General features: G+C 36.4%; 1 protein-coding gene across 1 annotated transcript in view; it reads left to right on the top strand.

The window, feature by feature from the left end:
• Window positions 1-20,385, top strand: part of l(3)80Fj (lethal (3) 80Fj) — a 63,857-nt gene that overhangs the window by 27,713 nt on the left and 15,759 nt on the right. Inside the window, exons 18-35 of the mRNA XM_071681860.1 lie at window positions 143-381; window positions 528-694; window positions 3,114-3,266; window positions 4,610-4,774; window positions 5,224-5,457; window positions 7,809-8,003; window positions 8,975-9,193; window positions 10,450-10,714; window positions 10,933-11,112; window positions 11,753-11,916; window positions 12,519-12,644; window positions 14,460-14,609; window positions 15,382-15,567; window positions 15,831-15,979; window positions 16,604-16,715; window positions 17,728-17,943; window positions 19,060-19,262; window positions 20,121-20,340. Coding sequence (XP_071537961.1) covers window positions 143-381; window positions 528-694; window positions 3,114-3,266; window positions 4,610-4,774; window positions 5,224-5,457; window positions 7,809-8,003; window positions 8,975-9,193; window positions 10,450-10,714; window positions 10,933-11,112; window positions 11,753-11,916; window positions 12,519-12,644; window positions 14,460-14,609; window positions 15,382-15,567; window positions 15,831-15,979; window positions 16,604-16,715; window positions 17,728-17,943; window positions 19,060-19,262; window positions 20,121-20,340 — 3,343 coding nt within the window. The remainder of the gene's footprint in view (window positions 1-142; window positions 382-527; window positions 695-3,113; window positions 3,267-4,609; window positions 4,775-5,223; window positions 5,458-7,808; window positions 8,004-8,974; window positions 9,194-10,449; window positions 10,715-10,932; window positions 11,113-11,752; window positions 11,917-12,518; window positions 12,645-14,459; window positions 14,610-15,381; window positions 15,568-15,830; window positions 15,980-16,603; window positions 16,716-17,727; window positions 17,944-19,059; window positions 19,263-20,120; window positions 20,341-20,385) is intronic.

Below are 20,385 nucleotides of genomic sequence, written 5' to 3'. Positions count from 1 at the left end.
ACATGCAGGAGTGAAAGTAGGTATAATTATTGTTAAGGATGAGGGTTAAAATGATTCTCAGAAAATTGCTGAAACAGGCTGAGGTAATTTTCCTAGATATATGTCCCACATTTGCATTGATGCTTATTTTTGCCTTTTCTAGGTCAGCACATGATGATGAGAAGTACTACTGTGCACCAGGCTTTGTATACTGCTTCCCATTTTTGGATTGGGTGTTGAGGAGCCATCTAGGAGGTGAAGACAAGTTTGAGACTGTGGCTGGTCTTGCACTGCAGGTGATCAGTGAGCATATGGTCATGAGAGGAGCAGATGAAAATGACCTTTTTCATCCTCGTTTTCTACCAATCAAACAGCTTTTATCCCTCATCATTTATGTTATTAGTAAGTCCATCTTTTATGGTCTGAACAAGAACATTATGAATATGGATTTTTTTGTTTAGATAATATATAGTAGATATGTCATCCCTGCCTCTTGCTGGTCATAATTTGTAAAGATGAAACTTTTTCATGAATGTGTTTTTCAATAGGTAATAGTTCGGGCCGTACACAACAGACTGCTTGTGCTGTACTGCAAGAGGTGTGCCGTTGTGGCTCTGGTGAGCTTGGTTGTGATACTGCCACATCTGAGGAGATTGATATCCTTCTTGACACACTTCAAGCCCCAGCACAGTCTGTTAGGGATGCTGCTCTTAGGGTAAGAATTATTTAATTTCTTTTTTTACTTGACTGCTGTTTTGCAAGTTAGCTAGTTAGTGCCAGGAAGAGACAAAAAAAGGCCACATCCGCTCGCATCCATTCTGTAGCTATCATATGTAATGCACCGAAACCGCAGCTCCCTCTGCACAAACAGGCTCCACAGACCTTTCCATGGTTTACTCTTGATGCTTCATATACCCTGGTTTAGTCCATTAACACCACATCTTTCCAGTTCACTCTATCCTGTGCACGTCTTTCATCCTCCTGCATGCTCAGGCCCTGATTGCTCAAAATCTGTTTCACTCCATCCTTCCATTTCCAATTTGGTCTCCCCATTTTTCTTGTTCCCTCCATTTCTGATACATATATCCTCTTTGGCAACCTTTCCTCAGTCGTTCTCTTCGTATGTCCAAATCATTTCAGCACACTCGTATGCTTTCTGAACTACACTCATTTTATTACTACACCCTTTCATGACTTTCTCGATCAAACTACCTCATGCCACATATTTTTCTAAAATATTTTATGAAGAATTTTTTTCATGCTATGACCATTACTGCATAATGAGGTAGCACCAGAAATAGACAGAATGGCCTCAGTTGCTCACATCCACTCTCCAGCTGTGATACTGCAGTGAAACCACAGCCCCCTATCCTAAGCCAAGCCCCACAAACTTTTCTTTGGTTTTCTCAGGCTGCTTCATAATCCCTGGTTCCACCCTCTGACAGCACTTCACCCCTTGTCTACCACATTGCTCCAGTTCACTCAGTCCCATGCATACCTCACAACCTCTTGCATGTTCTGACCCTGAGTCCTCAAATCATCTTTCACTCCATCCTTCTACCATCTCCTTGGTTTCCTTCTTCTCCATGTTTCCCTCACTTTCAATGTGCTACTCTCTTAGATGTCATGTTACCACTCATCCTTTCCATGTTCAGACCAATTCAGCATACCTTCTACAGCTCAGTCATACAGGCTCTTCTTATTTTTGTTTTTTTATGTTGAAGGCTCCTGTCACAGACAAAAGTCCACATCAAGGCCAGGCCTTAATTGAAATATAGAGTAATGAAAGGGAAAAAGAAACCCTCCTCAAGCCACATACTGTTCTCAGGCATATAATTTCCAACACATCCATCTGCCTCTGTACTTTATCATTTATGACCTATTCCTTGCAACCATGCCAAACCATTAGAACTACTTTACCATCGGACAGTGACTTCTCTCTGCATCCGCTCTCCAATTGTTGGAAACACACACTGTAAGAAACTATGTAAACCTACCTTAGATTTTCATTTATTGATAGGTACACAAACAATTTCTTGGTTTCAGTCATTCGGGGAAGTAGATTAACTATTTGATAAGATATATAGACACAAAGTAATCTTGTGAACATACACACTGTAAGAAACTATGTAAATCTACCTTAGATTTTCATTTATTGATAGGTACACAAACAATTTCTTGGTTTGAATCATTCGGGGAAGTAGATTAACTATTTAATAAGATATATAGACACAAAGTAATCTTGTGAACACATACACTGTAAGAAACTATGTAAACCTACCTTAGATTTTCATTTGTTGATAGATACACAAACAGTTACCTGGTTTGAATCATTCAGGGAAGTAGATTAACTATTTGATAAGATATATAGACACAAAGTAATCTTATGAACATTGTAGGAAAAAATTTATGAACATTTCTGTCCATGTGCTGTATGAGCTTTTCTGGTTCTTTGTGGCCTGTTCATAGGTAAGGGACTGTACACACTTGTCTTAACACATGCAGGTGGTTGCCATCTTCTCCAAGAAGGTTAGAATGAAGGCCCAGTGGTACCCTGGGCCCATGTTGTCATATTGTAGCTTTGTTTACCTGCTTGCAGGAAAATCGTTGAAAAGGAAACAAATACTATGTGTGTGTGCTAGAATGCATTGTCACTTTTATCTTCATTGATTAGGTGGAAAGACTAAGTACTCTCAAAAGACAATTTTATTTATCTTTGTGCTGTTATATGCAATTTTTTGTGGAATGTAATAAATCAAATGGAATCATGAATTTAAAAAAAAAAAATCTTAATGTTTTTTCACTGATACCTGCATTAGCACTTTTTCATGTACTAATTCATTCATGTTTTCTGTGTACTTCATCATTGTTCCCTTCCCAAAATGTACTTCCATTTTCTTTAATTATTATTATGACATTTAATTAATATTGTGACAGATTCTTTGCTCTTGTTCTTAATTTTCTTTTCTGCTGTTAAGTCATTCTTTTTTACGTATTGACTACCTTGCTGTTGGGATTCACGTTCAGCCTTTTCTTTTGCAATGCCTGTGTATTGCCCTTTTTGTTATGGTTCAACCACTCAAAGTTATTGATAGTTTTGACGTAAGTTGTTTGATTTATTTCTGTTTCAACAGGGATTATCTGTACTGGTGAATTCACTTCCCAAACTTGAGACTGATGTTGATGGGTGGCTTCGTGTTGCTCATAGGCTGTGGGTTGCAAAATTTGATGTTGCCGAAGATGTTGCTACCCTTGCAACAGAGTTGTGGACCACGGCCAGTTTAGAGGTATTATGATTAATTATGAACACTTTTAGTGTACGTTGATGAATTGTTGTCTTGATAATTCATTATCTTTCCATCTGTGTGAACTATTATTAATTTGTAATGCAGCTGTTTAGACTTCAAAACTGTTAATCACATGAACTTGTAATGTGGTGTGAGTGTATCTTGTTGTGCCATAGTCTGTAATACTGAAGTTATTCCATGGGATTCTGATTGCACGTTATTCTCTTTCTAAAGAACACTCACTCATGGATTACATTAGGGTCTGCAAGTTTCTTGTGTTAAGTCCATTTTGTTTTTCTTAAGCATTTTTGATAAAAAGGATGTCAGGAGGAATGATTTGAGTTTGGATGGAATAGATGTGTTTTATTCATGGGGTTTGTGTGAACATAGATTATGGTTCTCATGTGACAAATAAAGGGAATGTACGAATGTACAGAGTGAATTAGTAACTTTTATGAATGATTGAAGAGGCTCTGTGTACTGGTCCACCTACCTTGTAATTAGGAATGAAGTTAATGTTGATGTAAAGATAGAAAATAAGAGGCTGCCAACTAGTCACCTGTCTTATCACAGGTTAGCTCTATTTTTCTGCGAAAAGTTGCCTGGGCAAACACTTAGTGTTATTCAAAGCACTAGGTGGGCTAAAGCCATCTGTTGGGAAGATTATGCAAATTAGTGGAGCTTTGTGTACAGTGTTACAAGAGTTTAACACTGACATAGGTTGTTAGTAGCCCTGAGGCCACTGTAATTAGTGGTATAGAAGAGTTTGCACATGATCTCTTATAAAACTGAATCCTGGACTGGGCCTGAGGATCACAATCTTTTAAGCAAGAGAACTTTTATAGCATTGTTGAAAGAGTTATTGGAAAAGATTTGCATATGATAACAAACTGGTTTACATTCAAGGCAAGTAATTTTTTCCTTTTTCAAGCTAGATCTAGTTTTATGATTAGGGATATGAAGTAGTGGCTTTTTCTCTAACATGATTATGATTACTCTACTGTTTATTGCAATTGTTAATGACAACTTCACTTTGAACATACAGGATGGCTTACAGAGATTATAAAGTTATTCCTTGTAAGTTTGAACTTGGGTTGCTGTTATCCATTACTGGGTTTTAGTGTGCAAATGATCAAGATGGTTTGTGGTTTATCATTAAATTTAAAGTATGTGAGGGAAGAGTAATCAGGAGAGACAACATAGTTTTAAGGAAGTGGTTAGGCACAGTACTGAATGTGAAGTAATGTAGAAAAATTATAACAAAAATCATGTTAATTAGATGCTTGCTTATCTGTTCCATTTTTGCTGGATTCTGATAAATCCATATGTTTTTCAAATTCCAGGCAGATGGGGCACTGAGTGAGGGTGTATTAGGAGATGTAGTTCATCCTGTTAGCGCTGTGCGAGCAGCTGGTGCAGCTGCTCTTGCAGCATTAGCTGAAGATAATCCAGACCTGGTAGCTCCAGTCACTCTCCAGCTGATTGAAATTTTCAAGGAGAAGACTGAGGTATAAAATTGTTTAAGTGGGCAGGTTTTTGGATTTGGGATTTATTTTTACATACAGTTGCTTTTCCTGCCTCAATGTAAATACAATGAATGCAATGCAAAAGTCTCTGGACTTCTTTGAAAGATAGCTATGCAGTGTTGCTTTACAACTGAGTTTTATCAGTGTAGAAATATGGAAATTCAAATACCTTCATAAAGTCAATTAATTCAGTAAAGTAAGCTGTTGTACAGGTACTACATTTAAATGTAACCCATATATTTTTTATGACTTGTGAAGTATTTTTAAAAAAAATATTCATTATGAAATTGGTACTTGTTAAAGCTAGGTAGTGTAGAGGCATGTTGTTTATAATGTAACTGAAGGTATTTACAGTTTTTAAAGTTAAGTAACTTTTTAATGATATCATGAGTAGGATGATTAACGTACCTCATTGATTTACTTATGTTCAGATGACACCTGCTGTTCGGGACAAATATGACCGCATTATATTAGATGCAGTGGATCTCTGGGAAGGTCGGGCTGGGGTGGCAATGGCTCTGAAACAGCTTGCACCTCTCCTGAAAGCTGATACTGTAGTTACGCTTGCTAACTTCTTTGTGCCAGATGCCCTTGGTGATCGAAATGCTGAAGTTCGAAACAGGATGCTTGAAGCTGCCATGGCTGTTATCAGTTCTCATGGAAAGGTGAGAGTATAGCAAGAATCATGTATATGTTGCATTTTGTTTGTGATATATATTTTACAGTTTATTGAGAAGAAATTCTCACCATGGAATTAAAAAGCTTTAGAAAAATCAGTTGAATTGGGATGTACATTTATTTATTATAGGGTTGATTTTACTGTGAATATCAACTGCTTTGTTTTAACATGAATTAGGACACATAATCACATCTTGATTGTGGAATATGTGTTTTGATATTCAGTGTAGGTATGGATCATGGTGAAGTGCCTGAGAATTGGTGGAATGAATGTATGTTGCCATTATACAAAGGCAAAGGGGATGAAGGTGAGTGTTCAAACCACAGAGGCATATGTTTGTTGAGTATTCCTGGATAATTGTATGGGAGGAGATTTATTGAGAGGATGAAGGCATGCACGGAGCATCGGACTGGAGAGGAGCTGTGGGGTTTTAGAAATGGTGGAGGATGTGTGGATCAGTTGTTTACTTTGAAAAATATATGTGAGAAATACTTAGAAAAACTTATGGATTTGTATGTAGCATTTATGGATCTGTATGTAGCCATTATGGATCTGGAGAAGGCATACAATAGGGTTGATAGAGATGCTTTGTGGAAGGTATTAAGAATATATGTTGTGAGAGGTAAGCTGTTAGAAGCAGTAAGAAGATTTTTATCACGGGTGTAGGCTTGTGTGAGTAGGAAGAGAGGAGAGTGATTGGTTCGTAGTGAAGGTTGGTGTGTAGTAGGGGTGTGTGATGTCCCCATGGTTATTTGATTTGCTTATGGATGGGGTGGTTAGGGAGGTAAACGCAAGAGGTTTAGAGAGAGGGGCGAGCATGCAGTCTGTTGGGAATGAGAGGGCTTGGGAAGTAAGTCAATTGTCATTTGCCGATAATACAGCACTGGTGGCTTATTCAAGTGAGAGACTGCAGAAGTTGGTGACTGAGTTTGGAAAAGTGTGTGAAAGGAGAAAGTTGAGAGTAAATGTGAATAAAAGCAAGGTAATTAGGTTCAGCAGGGTTGAGGGACAAATTAGTTGGGATGTAAGTTTAAATGGAGAAAAACTGGAGGAAGTGAAGTATTTAGATATCTGGGAGTGGACTTTGCATTGAATGGAACCATGGAAACAGAAGTGATTCACAGGGTTGGGAGGTGGTTGAAGGTTCTGGGAGCGTTGAAGAATGTGTGGAAAGAGAGAATGCTATCTATATTACATGGTTGCAAGGCATGGGCTACAGATAGGGTTGTATGGAGGAGATTGGATTTGTTGGAAATGAAATGTTTGAGGACAATATGTGATGTGAGGTGGTTTGACTGTGTAAGTAATGAAAGGGTAAGAGAGATGTGTGGTAATGAAAAGTGTGGTTGAGAGAGCAGAAAAGGATATTTTGAAATGGTTTGGACATATGAATTGAATGAATGAGGAAAAGTTGAGAAAAAGTATTTGTGTGAGAGATGGAGGAACAAGGGAAAGCAGGACACCAAATTAGAGGTGGAAGGATGGGGTGAAAAAGATTTTGAGAGATCGGGGACTGAACATGTAGGAGGGTGAAAGGCTTGCATGGAATAGAGTGAATTGGAACAGTGTGGTATACTGGGGTCACTGTGCTGTCAGTGGACTGAACCAGGGCATGTGAAACATCTGGGGTAAACCATGGAAAGGTCTGTGGGGCCTGGATATGTGTGTGTGTGTGTGTGTATAGAAATGGATAGGTCTTTCTTTGTCTGTTTCCTGGCGCTAACTTGCTGATGCGGGAAACGGCGATCAAGTATGATAATGATGGTAATAGTAATGATAATAGTGATAATCTTTACGTATATATCATTTCACACACACACATACACACACACACACACACACACACACACACACACACACACACACACACCACACACACACACACACACACACACACACACACACACACACAGGCCTCTTGTGTTGTTTTGGTTAGTGTTACTGAGCATTAGTCAACATGGGCTCCCCTTCAAAGGAGTCCAGCCTGACCGTATTACTGAGCATAGTACAGCCTTGGAGCTGCTGTCTAAAGTTGTCATGTGTAACACCAGTACCCTTGAAGGAAAGGGTCTTTGGGTAATTGTAAATGAAAATAGAAATCTTTTTCTTGTGTATCTGTTGTTTTCCTAATGAATAAGGTGGAATCAGGACATGATTAAAATTTAGTGGAAAAAATCACATAACTATTTGTGATTGCTGTTTGTGCATGTGTACATGAACCTACATATATTTACTTGTTTACATTTACATATGTATTTACTCTTAAGAATTGCTTCTATAGAGTGGTAGTCTGAAATATGCATTTATTGTGACATGTATGTTTATTTCTCTTTGAAGGAAACTGTGAACAGCATTCTTCCTGTATTTGAAAAGTTTCTCAACACTGCTCCAAATCATGCAATTTATGATGCAGTCCGACAAAGTGTCATCATCCTCATGGGCTCTCTGGCCAAACATCTGGAGCACAGTGACCCTAAAATTAAACCCATTGTTGCAAGGCTGGTTGAAGCTTTGCATACACCCTCACAACAGGTACCTTTCTTCTTTCTGTTTATGAATTGCTGTACTACAGTATATATTAGATTGAAGGTGGAAAGGTATTGATTTACTCATTATGTCTCTTCAGTTTTTTTATCCTTATCTTTTTTTTATCTCCACTTGTCCTTTGCTTGTGCAACACTAATGATATGATCTATTTTCTTATTTCTGCTATATTCTATAGATTTTTTGTTGACATTATATGGTCAGTTCAGTTTTGATTATTTATGCTTTATACTATATATATGCCTGATGAGGCAGTCATAATTTTTCTCCCATATCTGTAAGGGCAAAGATGGGTATGTCTGATGTTATAGAATCCCTGAGAGTGTTTTTTGGATGCAAGGCATAACCTTTATTTAAAATGTACAGAAGGGGATGGATGTTTTGGAAATTTATTATTTGAGAACAATGTGCGATGAGGAGGATTTATTGAATAAAGATTGATAGGATAATGAGAAGTGTGTAGCATGAGCATGTATGAGAGAGCTATAGAGGGTGTGCTGAACTGGCCTGAACATGCACTAGACTTTGAGGCATGCATAGTTTAGAGTGAATTGGAGCTTTTTGGTATGTGGAGATGACTTGCTGTCATTGGATTGAACCAGGTTATATGAAATGGTCAGGGGAAACTACAGAAAGGTCTGTGGGGCCTGGTTGTGGATAGGGGGCTCTGATTTTGATGCATCATACATGACTGTTCTTTTTGCATTCAGGGTCCAAGACTCATAATTTGTACAAGCTGTCAAGATTACCTATTTTCAGATATACCTATTTTTACCTTACCAAGTACTGACTACATTTTATTACAGATGTTATTGTTATGTTAGTTCAACTATTATTACTTATTATTCTTAGAAGTACACATTCTGATAGTGTCATCAAATTTTATTGCAAACATATTAAAAAGACAAGTACTTAGGATATGTATTTTGTTTTCTTGTCTTGATTTTTTGAACTTTCAGGTTCAAGAGGCAGTGGCTAATTGTCTTCATCCCCTGGTGCCAGCAATTCGTGATGAGTGTCCTAAGTTGGTTTCAAAGCTAATGACTGTGTTGCTTCAGTCTGAAAATTATGGAGAACGGAAGGGTGCAGCATATGGGTTGGCCTCTTTGGTGAAGGGTATGGGTATCTTGGCCCTTAAACAATTGGATATAATGAATCAACTTACAAAAGCCATACAAGTAAGAGAACAGATTTTGAAACTAAGCAGGATACTTTTATCTTCAGTATTATTTCACTCTAAAATTGTACCTGACTTAATTTCCTTTTGTTCAGCATCTCTTCTCTGTTGGTATATTTAGCATTCTGCCAGTAAAGTAGCCAAGCACTCTTCAGTAATGAACCATGATTCTGTTCTGGTCTTATTTATGTTTTTCCTCAGCAGCTACACAGGCAGTACAGAGGGTTGATTCACTTCTGTATGGAATACTACTTACAACACACATCTTTAGAATGTTTTCTCCACCATTTTCATGAGTAGAGATCATTGAAAAGCACTTTGCCTTATCAGTTTGCCCTGCCTCACTTTACAACTTCAACCATATCTCTTTGCTATCCCTTTTTTAGGATATTGCTTCAGCTTCTGCTCAAGAGTTGTCATCATGTTTACCAGCCCCAGTGAGTATGTTCCACAGCTTCCATTAGGTCATGTCTCAGATATTATGTACTCAAGAGTTGTCTAATTTAATGTCATATTTATCCATCAACAGCTAAACTGTGGAACTGTCTCTCTTCATAGTAATAAGTAAAAAAAAAAAAAGATTGAGCTTGAATTTCTTTCTCCGGAAATAGTTTAAACTGTGTATCCTCAGAATTCTGCATCATCTGTTGATGCAGTTTTCAAATAATTTCACAGTATTTTCAACCTCACTGTACCAAGTCATTAATTCCCTTCTGCTTTGTTAGATAACTTCTCTCGGAAATTCAGTACTTTGCTCTCATTCCTCAAGTTTTCACCCTTTCTTGCCTACTGTTTCACATTTTAGTCCTGGGTACAATTGTTTTTTCACTATGATTAACCATTTATATTTACTCCAAATGGATCAGATGCATTCACCTCTTTTGGGAAATAAGCAAAACCACTTCTTTAATCATCTGTTGATTATCTTCCATTTTACTATTTATCAGCTAAAACAGCTTTTATACCACATTAGGGCGATAGTATCTAGAGTGTCTGCTACCAAAAGGCAGTTCTCATATTGATCTTGTTACTGTTAATGGTTCTTGGTAGTGGAGTCAGTCTTGAAGCCATAGTTTGGAAAACTAATGTAATGCTTTCCGTGGCTCTTATTTAGTACCTCTGGTTTTCTTTTTATTTCTTATATTTTAGATTCCTCAAAGAACCAGATAGCTCAAATATGGTATTACTAAGGCACTGGTATCAAGTGAAGATAGCTAATCCAAAATGATATTTTACATTTGATTTCTTTTTCCTCAGGACAAGAAAAACTACAGACATCGAGAAGGGTCTTTGTTTGCCTTGGAACAGCTATGCAATATGCTTGGAAAGCTCTTTGAACCTTATATTGTGCATATTCTACCCCACTTACTTCTCTGCTTTGGTGACACAAACCAGTATGTGAGGGAAGCCACGGATGACACAGCCAAAGCAGTCATGAGCAAATTGTCTGCTCATGGTGTCAAACTTGTTTTACCATCTCTTCTGGCTGCCCTTGAAGAGGATTCATGGAGAACTAAAACAGGTCTGAATTATTGCTTGTTAATACTGATGGAATAGAAATAATCATATTTGCTGTTAGGAAAAAGTATGAATGAAAATTACAATAGATTGATGTAATTTTCTTTTTAGATTATGAGCATTTGTATGCCTGTTGAAAAAATGCTAGTGCTTGCAGCACTGGATATGTTTATTTGAAATATGGCAATTTACAGTCTATTTGAAATGTTTGAAATATTTCAGGATCAGTGGAATTACTTGGAAACATGGCATTCTGTGCCCCAAAGCAGCTTTCATCGTGCCTTCCTTCCATTGTGCCTAGGTTGATTGAGGTCTTAAGTGATTCTCACATGAAGGTTCAGAGAGCAGGTAGTCAAGCTCTTCGGTTGATTGGTTCTGTTATCAGGAACCCAGAAATCCAAGGTAATGACACATACTCATTTTGCTATTTTCCTTACTATAGGTAGTTTTCCTTTTATTTGATAAATGATTAGTTATTGATTATTAACCTATAAGATATGAATATTACAAATAGTTGTAGTTATATGATTTTTTTTGTTCACATCCATTATTTTGCAGTCATATAAAATGTACTGAAACCAGAGTCCATCATCAACAGACAAACCACACAGACTATTCCATAGTGTCCCCTGACTGCTTCATATACCCCTGGTACAGACCAATGACAGTAGTTGTTTCCCTTTTATGGTAGTTAGTATGATTTCTTAATATTATGAATGTATTATCTTTTGTTTTAGAAGAATCTTCAGTCACATAGGACCTGAAGATATAGGCATATTTTTAACTACATAAGAATGGTAGAATTTAAGAAAAAAGAATTTAAGTAGTACCGTGTTACAGCATTTGAAGTGATGTTTGTTCTCAAACTTTTTTTTCATTATTTCCTCTCACCATTCTACTTTCCATTTATTATTAGTGAAACATGCCTAAGACATGAGGTTTCATGTATTGCATGTTCCACTGTACTTTTACAGTAGGATTAGAGATTTTTCTAGTGTAGAGGTTGCATATTAGCAATTTTATATTTCTGTTTTGATTACAGCTATTGTGCCAGTACTATTAGCAGCTCTTCAGGACCCAACCAAAAACACATCAGTGTGCTTGCAGACTTTGCTGGAGACAAAATTTGTTCATTTTATTGATGCTCCATCCCTGGCCCTCATCATGCCTGTAGTACAAAGAGCATTCCAGGACCGCTCAACTGAGGTAGGTGTTAATTATGTGGGGTAAGAAATCACAAACGCTAACACAAAGATAGTCATCCAGCTTCTGCAGTGAACTGTTGGTCAAATCTTGCTCTTCTGATTTCACTAAATGGATAGAAAAGGTTGTAGGTCCTACAAGAGCAATAATGATTTTTTTAATATCCATATCGGCCATCTCTGCCCAAGTAAGTCAGTGCTATGAGCAGATTACTGAATATATAAAGAAATGTATTTGCTTAACTTTTTGTGTTTCCAGACTCCTGCTTTTGCCCCACATAGTTGCCTTCTGTGACATGCAGGAGAAATGTAGATGATCATCCTCCCCTTTCCCCAGGAATAGTGATGTTATTTTATACCTATGGTAATTACTATATTAATGATGATATCCCTCTATACTTAACTGCCTTTCTTGCTTTTGTGAGGTAGCAGTAGGAATTAATGAACAATGGCCTCATTTGTACATATACAGTCTCCATCTCTCATGCATAATGTTTGTAAATCAGAGATGTGTGTATGCATTTTGTACACCCCATGTTATTGGGGCTGGTGTTTAAGGATATAGATAGGTATATTTGTATATGATAAGAATTTTATGTGTTATAGGTGCGTAAGATGGCAGCCCAAATTATTGGTAACATGTACTCATTGACGGACCAAAAGGATCTTCAGCCCTACCTGCCTGGTATCATCCCAGGTCTAAAGGCTTCTCTGCTTGATCCTGTGCCAAAGGTAAGTGAATTGATTAACCCTTTCAGTGTAGGTCAAGGGTGAAAATGTTTCTTCCTCAGTAAGGGAACATTTGTTCCCTTACTGTGTGACTTTTCAATCTAAAAGCAAGGAAAATCATAGCTTCTAGAAAAACCATGATGTACGAAAATTCCCTTGTCTTCCTAAGCATTATATTGAGATTGCAAAAGCCAAGGGAAATTGCCTGCCATGAAAGCAACTTTAAATCAATCTGTAATTGTCTGAGGGGTTGCAGACCTCTTCCTTGTTTGCTTATCTCCAAATCCTTCAAGAGGCTGTCTTCCTCCCCTTGGAAAAATATGAGTTTTTTAAACCATTTAGTCTGAAAGGGGCCCCTAAAAGTTCAGTACTGAACTTTAGAAATTATGTATTTGAATGCTTTGTTGATTTAAAGATTTTCTTTTCTAAAGAAAGGATTTATAAGAGAGGAAAGAGAAAAATATTCCTTTAACATATTGCTGGATGAACTTCAGATAATGAAAAAGAGAGTTAATATAAGTATTATGTGTTCAGTTGACACAACAGACTTCAAATTCTTGGCTAGAGGCCACTTGTCTTACAGCATTAGTGAACATTACTCCAAGCTGCTTAATTTGTAATTATGTGGAAGATAATGTCCAATGGCCTGGAACATGATATCTGTAAATGTTCCTCACTAATTGTCCATCCTCTTCATTGGCATGTCATAATGAGGTAAAGAAGAAATTACTTTCTTCTTCCTTTATTTCAGAACAGGAGGAAAGAATTGTTAATGTTTTTAACCTCCTCTAAAAGTTTATTTTTCTTGTAGAAGAAGGCACTTTTAACCAGTTTATTGTTTTTCTTTATCAAAAAGATATTCAAAATTCCAGACCTTTAGTTAAAATTCTTTTGGATAGTATAATGAATTCATTTTCATTTTTAGTTGGTAGTTTCTATAAATCTAAAGGGTGCTTTGCATACTTGTTTTAAATGGAGATTTGTGCATTTGTCAGAGTTCTGTTAGGCTCATAGCATTGTTTTACATGAGTGACATCATTTTGTAATCTCATCTCGATTGCTTTTCAACCTACAAGGAAACAGGAATTCTCTAGCAGTGTCATGATTTTGCTTGAAGTAAAGGTAGAAGGGTCTGGCTTTCTTATTTAATAAGAAAGGAATTTTGAAGTACCATTTGATGAATGATAGCTAATTAGATACACTTGCTGACAGAACTTTATAAAGTTATTTGTAACTCCAAAAGGCCAAAGAACTTTTTTTTTTTTTTACTCTCCAATAACTGTGGCATCTTGAATTGTCGTTCAAAATCAGAACCTGTTCTATCAGGTTTTTTGCCTTTTTTGAAGTACCTATACTTACAGCTTGCCTAATGTTTGGATTTGTCCTTGAGTAAGAACAATATTGGTAACACTCAATGTGGAATTCACAATTCACAAAGAATATAATGTACTTAAGATTTTTTCAGAATAAAAAAACCAGGACTGAGGGCTAGAATCTTTACTGCTCTTATTTATGCAGCAAAACAAATCCTGGAAAAACAGAGTTCAGGATAACTACAGTAATGTGAAAAACCACCATTCTAATAAACTAGGATAAGTGTAGAGTTAAATGATAAATGTATGAAAGTGATATCACTAGAGAGGATGTATGATTGTCTAAAGGGATTATGCATGCACCACCTTGCTAGGTATAATTAAAAGACTTACCAGATGTAGGTACATAATTTTTCCATATTGAGTATGGTTATTGGCTATATCTTGTTATATCTTGGACAGCATTTAATGAATTTTGAAATTTGATTGAAAACTCTTCCTTTAGGTTCGATCTGTGTCATCTCGTGCATTAGGAGCCATGGTAAAAGGTATGGGAGAGTCCAGTTTTGATGATCTCCTCCCTTGGCTGATGCAGACACTGACTTCTGAGTCATCCAGTGTTGATCGTTCGGGTGCTGCTCAGGGACTAGCTGAGGTAAGATAGTCTTGAAGCTATTGCACATTCTTTATTGATTTTCCGAGTTTGATTTTTTTTTTGTTGCACACCTGTTCCAAGATGGGTTGAATTATAAGACTTAATATTAAGAAATGTAGTGCTTTGCTAATTGATTGACAATTAGACTCGATGGAGAATTAAATATGCGTTTGTTTCTCATAGTATTTGTAGGTGATCATGAGCATGTGTAAAGTCTTGTAAACATTATACTACAAATCAAGCAGTTCTTCAGAAACATAGTTGTATACTATGCATATGTATAGATATATATATAGATATATATGCATTAAACATGACAGCTAGAGACTGAGTGTGGACGAATGTGGCCTTTTATTTCGTGTGGAGTGGTGTTGACAGGAATGGATGAAGGCAAGCAAGTATGAATTTGTACATGTGTATATATGTATATGTCTGTGTATGTGTATGTCTGTGTTGATATGTATATGTATATTTGTGTATATGTGCATGTATGGGTGTTTATATGTATATATGTGTATATGAGTGGATGAGCCATTCTTCGTCTGTTTCCTGGTACTGCCATGTTGATGCAGAAAACAGTGATCAAGTATGATAAGATAAATTTGAAGATGCCCACCTTAAATCCTGAATGAATAGGCAGTTTGAAAATGAAAATGATAGTGTAGCTATTTGGGTTCTCTTCATACTCCATTTACCTGCACAGTTTAATGGGGATTGACTTCTTTATTGTCTATACATTATAAATAATATTGAGATGATTGTTACTTCCCAGGTGGTAGGAGGCTTGGGTCCTGAGAAACTCCATCGACTCATGCCAGATATCATAGCTACAGCAGAGCGCTCAGACATTGCACCTCATGTAAAAGATGGATACATTATGATGTTCATCTTCCTTCCTACAGTGTTCCAGGATGAGTTCACTCCATATATTGGTCAGATTATCCCACCAATCCTTAAGGTCAGTCATCATTCCTAGAATTCCTGTTTGAAGAAACAAGTAGTTTCATAAGGTTTTTCATGAAATTTCAATACAGAGCAGTTTAGTGTAACAGCATAAGGTACTGTTTCTGGTAATGTGTTTTTGGTGATCTGGAAACTTAATTTTTAACTTTTTTATGCTTTGAAAATATTAGATGTGTTAGATACAATTAATTCTATACTGCCTTTATCTTGTTTAGCTCAACCAAGGAGTGTGATCCAAGTAGATATACACTGTTGCAGGCTCTTGCAGATGAGAATGAATTTGTTCGAGAGACTGCTCTGAAAGCTGGTCAAAGAATAGTCAATACATATGCAGAGTCAGCTATTACCTTGCTGTTACCAGAACTGGAGGCTGGCCTTTTCCATGATAACTGGCGAATTAGATACAGGTGAGGAAGATTACTAATAGAATCATTGTTTGTTTGTTAGAGGAATAAAAGGCTCCAATGCTTAATAGTTTGGATCCAAATATGATTTCATGGTTTAAGTATTTGTGTTTTTCACGACCAGATTGCACAAGATTTAGAACCACTTCATATGAAGACAGATTAAATTAATAGCTAAATGGGGTTACCAGACTTTGCCTTCATGTGGTTACACTGCAAGTGAAAAGACACGTACTGGAAGGTTGTATCAATGAGAGTACAGTCATATCAAAGAGCTTCTCATTCTAAAGGAGTCCATCATACCCTTCTGCTGGAAGTAGTACAGCCTAGGAGCTGCAGGAGCTTCTGGAAAAGGGATCTTTTAGTAACTTCAGGACCTCTTTTCAAGAAAGTGTTCCAGAAACAATTATGAATGAGTAGATAAATAAATGCCCAGTTTTTCATAATGGAGGCAGATAGTTATGGTACTATGGTGGAGATTTTTCAAGCTTAAACCTTGAAATACATCATTAAGTCTTCTCAGCCCTCCAAGGTAATTGATTGATGTAATGAGATACTTTGTGTCTTCCTAACTTCATAACTTTAGTATTTTTTGAGACGAGCAATTATGTGATTGTGCTATTCCAGTTCTGTACAGTTGCTGGGTGATCTGCTCTTTAAGGTGTCAGGTGTTTCGGGCAAAATGACAACTGACACTGCCCATGAGGATGACAACTTTGGGACTGAACATTCACAGAAGGCTAGTAATAATTACTCTTTTATTCTTATCTCTTATAGCACTTTCCTTTTCAGGATAGATTATGTAAAATGACTGTACAGCATATCTTAATAACTTCATCTTTGCTTTCATTGAAGTACTATATTATCATGACTAGAATATTATGCTTGAAAAATATTACTTGACTCTCAGATGCAATTTGTTTTTGTAGCCTTTCAGGTCATTGATTTTTGTTTTGTCAATAGTATTTGAAGAAAGTCTTTTATCTTTGTAATATGTGTTGCATCTCTATATATTAGAAAGTAAATACTGTCACTGGCTTTAAGTTCTAAGAAGATTAGAATGAAAGGATAGTGCTAAGAAAGGTCAAGGAGTGTTATCCACCCACTTTGACCCATTTGTATGCATCAGAGCACTCTAGTGATCATCTCATGAATCGGTACTTGATTTTCTGCTAGTTTATCTACCTGTTTTTATTATTTAGCTTACTGACTTAGAAATGTTTTCTGATCAATCTTGTCACGAGCTTTCTTCCTTATTATCATTTATCAAATTACAGTCTGTTGTAAATACTGTTTTGAATAAATTTAATTTCAAGTCACACAAAACAGTACTTATATAACCATTTCATTATTCTTAATACATTGGAGATACTTGGCTGCACCTTTTCCCCCATAATCTTTGCTCCTTACATGTAATTCTGACAAATCATCATCTCTGTTTATCTCCATTCCTCCTTTACTTTTGCATTTACTTTCGCTCAGTTCAGCCTTTTCTTTTCTGCCGTTCGGGAGAATGACACCATTAATTTTTGGCTGCATATATACAGTAATTATTCAGAGATGTAAGACTTGATTTGGTTTGGATTGTATACAGTAACTATTCAGAAATGTAAGAATTAATTTGGTTTGGATTTTTGTTATAAACTTAAAATGTGAGATATTAGATGGTATACAACCATCATTAGATATAGTTTGCTAGAATTATGTAAATATAGAATTATGTAAATATTTAAAAAAGATTTTACCTTCAGGCTATCATAGATGTCCTTGGTGAAGAGCGGCGTAACCGTGTATTGGCTGGGCTTTACATGGGACGTTCAGATGTTGCAGTTTTAGTTAGACAGGCTGCACTTCATGTATGGAAAGTTGTTGTCACCAACACACCCAAGACTTTACGAGAGATACTACCCACATTGTTCTCTCTTCTGTTGGGGCACTTGGCTTCCACAAGCAATGACAAGAGGCAGGTAAGGTGAAGGTATACAGTTTGTCATTGATTCTTGATGATTTTTCTCTTTTGTATAATTTGGTATTCCATATGTTTATGTATTGTGTCAGGTCATAGAAGTACATTTTATATTTTGGATAAGTTTGTGAATGATAACTAAGAATTTAGTTAAGATGAAAAATTTTTGAAACAGACTACATATAATCAACAAAATATTGTGATATGGTGTAGAGAGAGGCAGCTAATTTGCTATCATAACAGAGATCCTAAGTTAAAGTGCATTGTTGTTGCTGCTGTTGTATTGATATGTATTCTACTTAGCCCACTTAGTAATCTTAGACTAATATATCTATAGATAGTAGGTTAGTAGAATATTTAATGCCATTTTAATGTCGTAATTTGAGATTAATGACTTTGTTTCAATTCAGATGTATCATCTTGTTTTGTTTTATTCATTTCTTTGCTATCAGTTATCCAGTAGGAGTGCAAGTGTAGAATCTTCTCTTTGCCTTCCTTATGCTTATATAGCTTTTTGTGTCTCCTGGTGCCTACCCAGCTGTTTAGAGTGCATGCAAATATTTCTTTTACCCTCATACGATCTCATGCTTTTGCAGATTACTTTACATTCCTGCTTACCCTCTCCTGTTGTCTTACCTAGTTTGACCCAACTGACACTTTCCCTTCCCTTCACCTCATATGCATTCATTTTATTTTCCTTTCGTTTTATGCCCATATTAACTCAGACTTGATCTTTCCTTTTTTTTTTCCACTGCTGTTTTATATACACCTGGCTTCTAGACCTCTATATCTGTGTCCATTTTTTTTATACTCATTGATCCTACACATTGTACTCTTCCTGTTATTATCTCATTTTCGTAACACTTTAATTGTACCAGCATTTACCTTTAGGTCCCTCTGATTTGCTTTTGAGATTCCTGTGCAGAGCATTTTAGATTTGTATAAGCAAAGTATCATTCATGTGTATCAGTGTCTTTATGCTTCACCTCCTTCCACCATTTTCATCTTGTGTTTCTCATAATTGAAACTCTTCAGTGCAGTGTTGTAACGTTAAATGTGAATAAATGGATGCCGTGTTGTATTTCAAGAAAACTGCGACTTTTTTTGTATCCTAAAGGTGGCTGCCCGCACTCTTGGAGATTTGGTACGGAAACTGGGGGAACGAGTATTACCGGAGATCATTCCAATTTTAGAAGCTGGCTTAGGGTCGCCAGAAGCTGACCACCGGCAAGGTGTATGTATTGGTTTATCTGAGATTATGGCCTCGACTAGCAAGGATATGGTTCTTTGCTTTGCTGACAACCTTGTTCCTACTGTAAGGTAAGATATGGAATAATCTTTAGCTTGGAATATGAGGCATGGTGTAAAGAAATAGATTATTGATGAATATATCTTGCTATATTAGCATTTCTTGTTATATGTATATATCTATTTGTGAGCCTAGAGTAACAAGCTGGACATAAAATGAAAACATCTGTCGATTATTTCATATTGTCATTTTTTTTTTCTTTACATTTCATATTAGCTGATCAAAATGTATGCATGCACTATTTGTAGAAATAAATTTTGCTGAGCTGATATTGTCTGCCCCAACCCCACAGGCTGGCAGGGGTTGGAATGGTTACTTCCCAAGGTAGAGTCATTATCCTGATACAACAAACAGGAAGAGATGATTTATATGTTCATTTCAAATATGCTTACTGTTGTTGAGTAAAGATTTAGAAAAGTATGTTTAAATGTATACGTCACTTTGTATGGCAGAGTTGTAATATGGAACTTTGCAGAGATAATAAGTGGCATAATGAAATATAAGCAAAGAATGAATGATGATAGATCTAAGAAAGGTTTGGTTATACTGTCTTGTACTAGAATCAGTTCAGCTTGCCCATTAATTGTACTTACTTTGAATTATTATGCATAATTCAAATGCTTTTTTTTTTCAGTTGCAGTGGTATAAGAATCAGGTGGTTTGGCATTTGTTTTCATGGTTGTGCTTGTAAATGATTGGTGAAGTAAAAAGTTGGAAATTTATTTTGAGTGGTTTGGCTTTGTGATGAATGAAATATTTTCTGTGATAGACAGGATTATAGAGCTAGCAGCCTTTAAACTGTCAAGGTACCAAAATCATTCTCAGTAAACAAAAAAAAAGAAAGAAATTGTATCCTCATTTTTTCTCAGACGGGCTTTGTGTGATCCCTTATCATCTGTGCGTCAAGCAGCTGCTCAGACCTTTGATTCCCTGCATGGAACTGTTGGCCATAGAGCCCTGGAAGATATATTACCACACCTCTTAGCGGAGTTGAAAAATGAAGATGAAACTCGAGAATATGCACTGGATGGACTAAAGCAAGTCATGGCCATTAGAAGTAGAGTTGTCTTACCCTATCTAGTTCCTCAGGTAAAATATTTCAGTTTTGTTTTGTAGTGGCAATGAAAAATGATG

The sequence above is a fragment of the Panulirus ornatus genome, chromosome 33, assembly GCF_036320965.1.
Source record: "Panulirus ornatus isolate Po-2019 chromosome 33, ASM3632096v1, whole genome shotgun sequence".
NCBI lineage: Eukaryota > Metazoa > Arthropoda > Malacostraca > Decapoda > Palinuridae > Panulirus > Panulirus ornatus.
The sequence above is the reverse complement of the archived record's forward strand: the minus strand, read 5'-3'. Positions and strand labels throughout refer to the sequence as shown.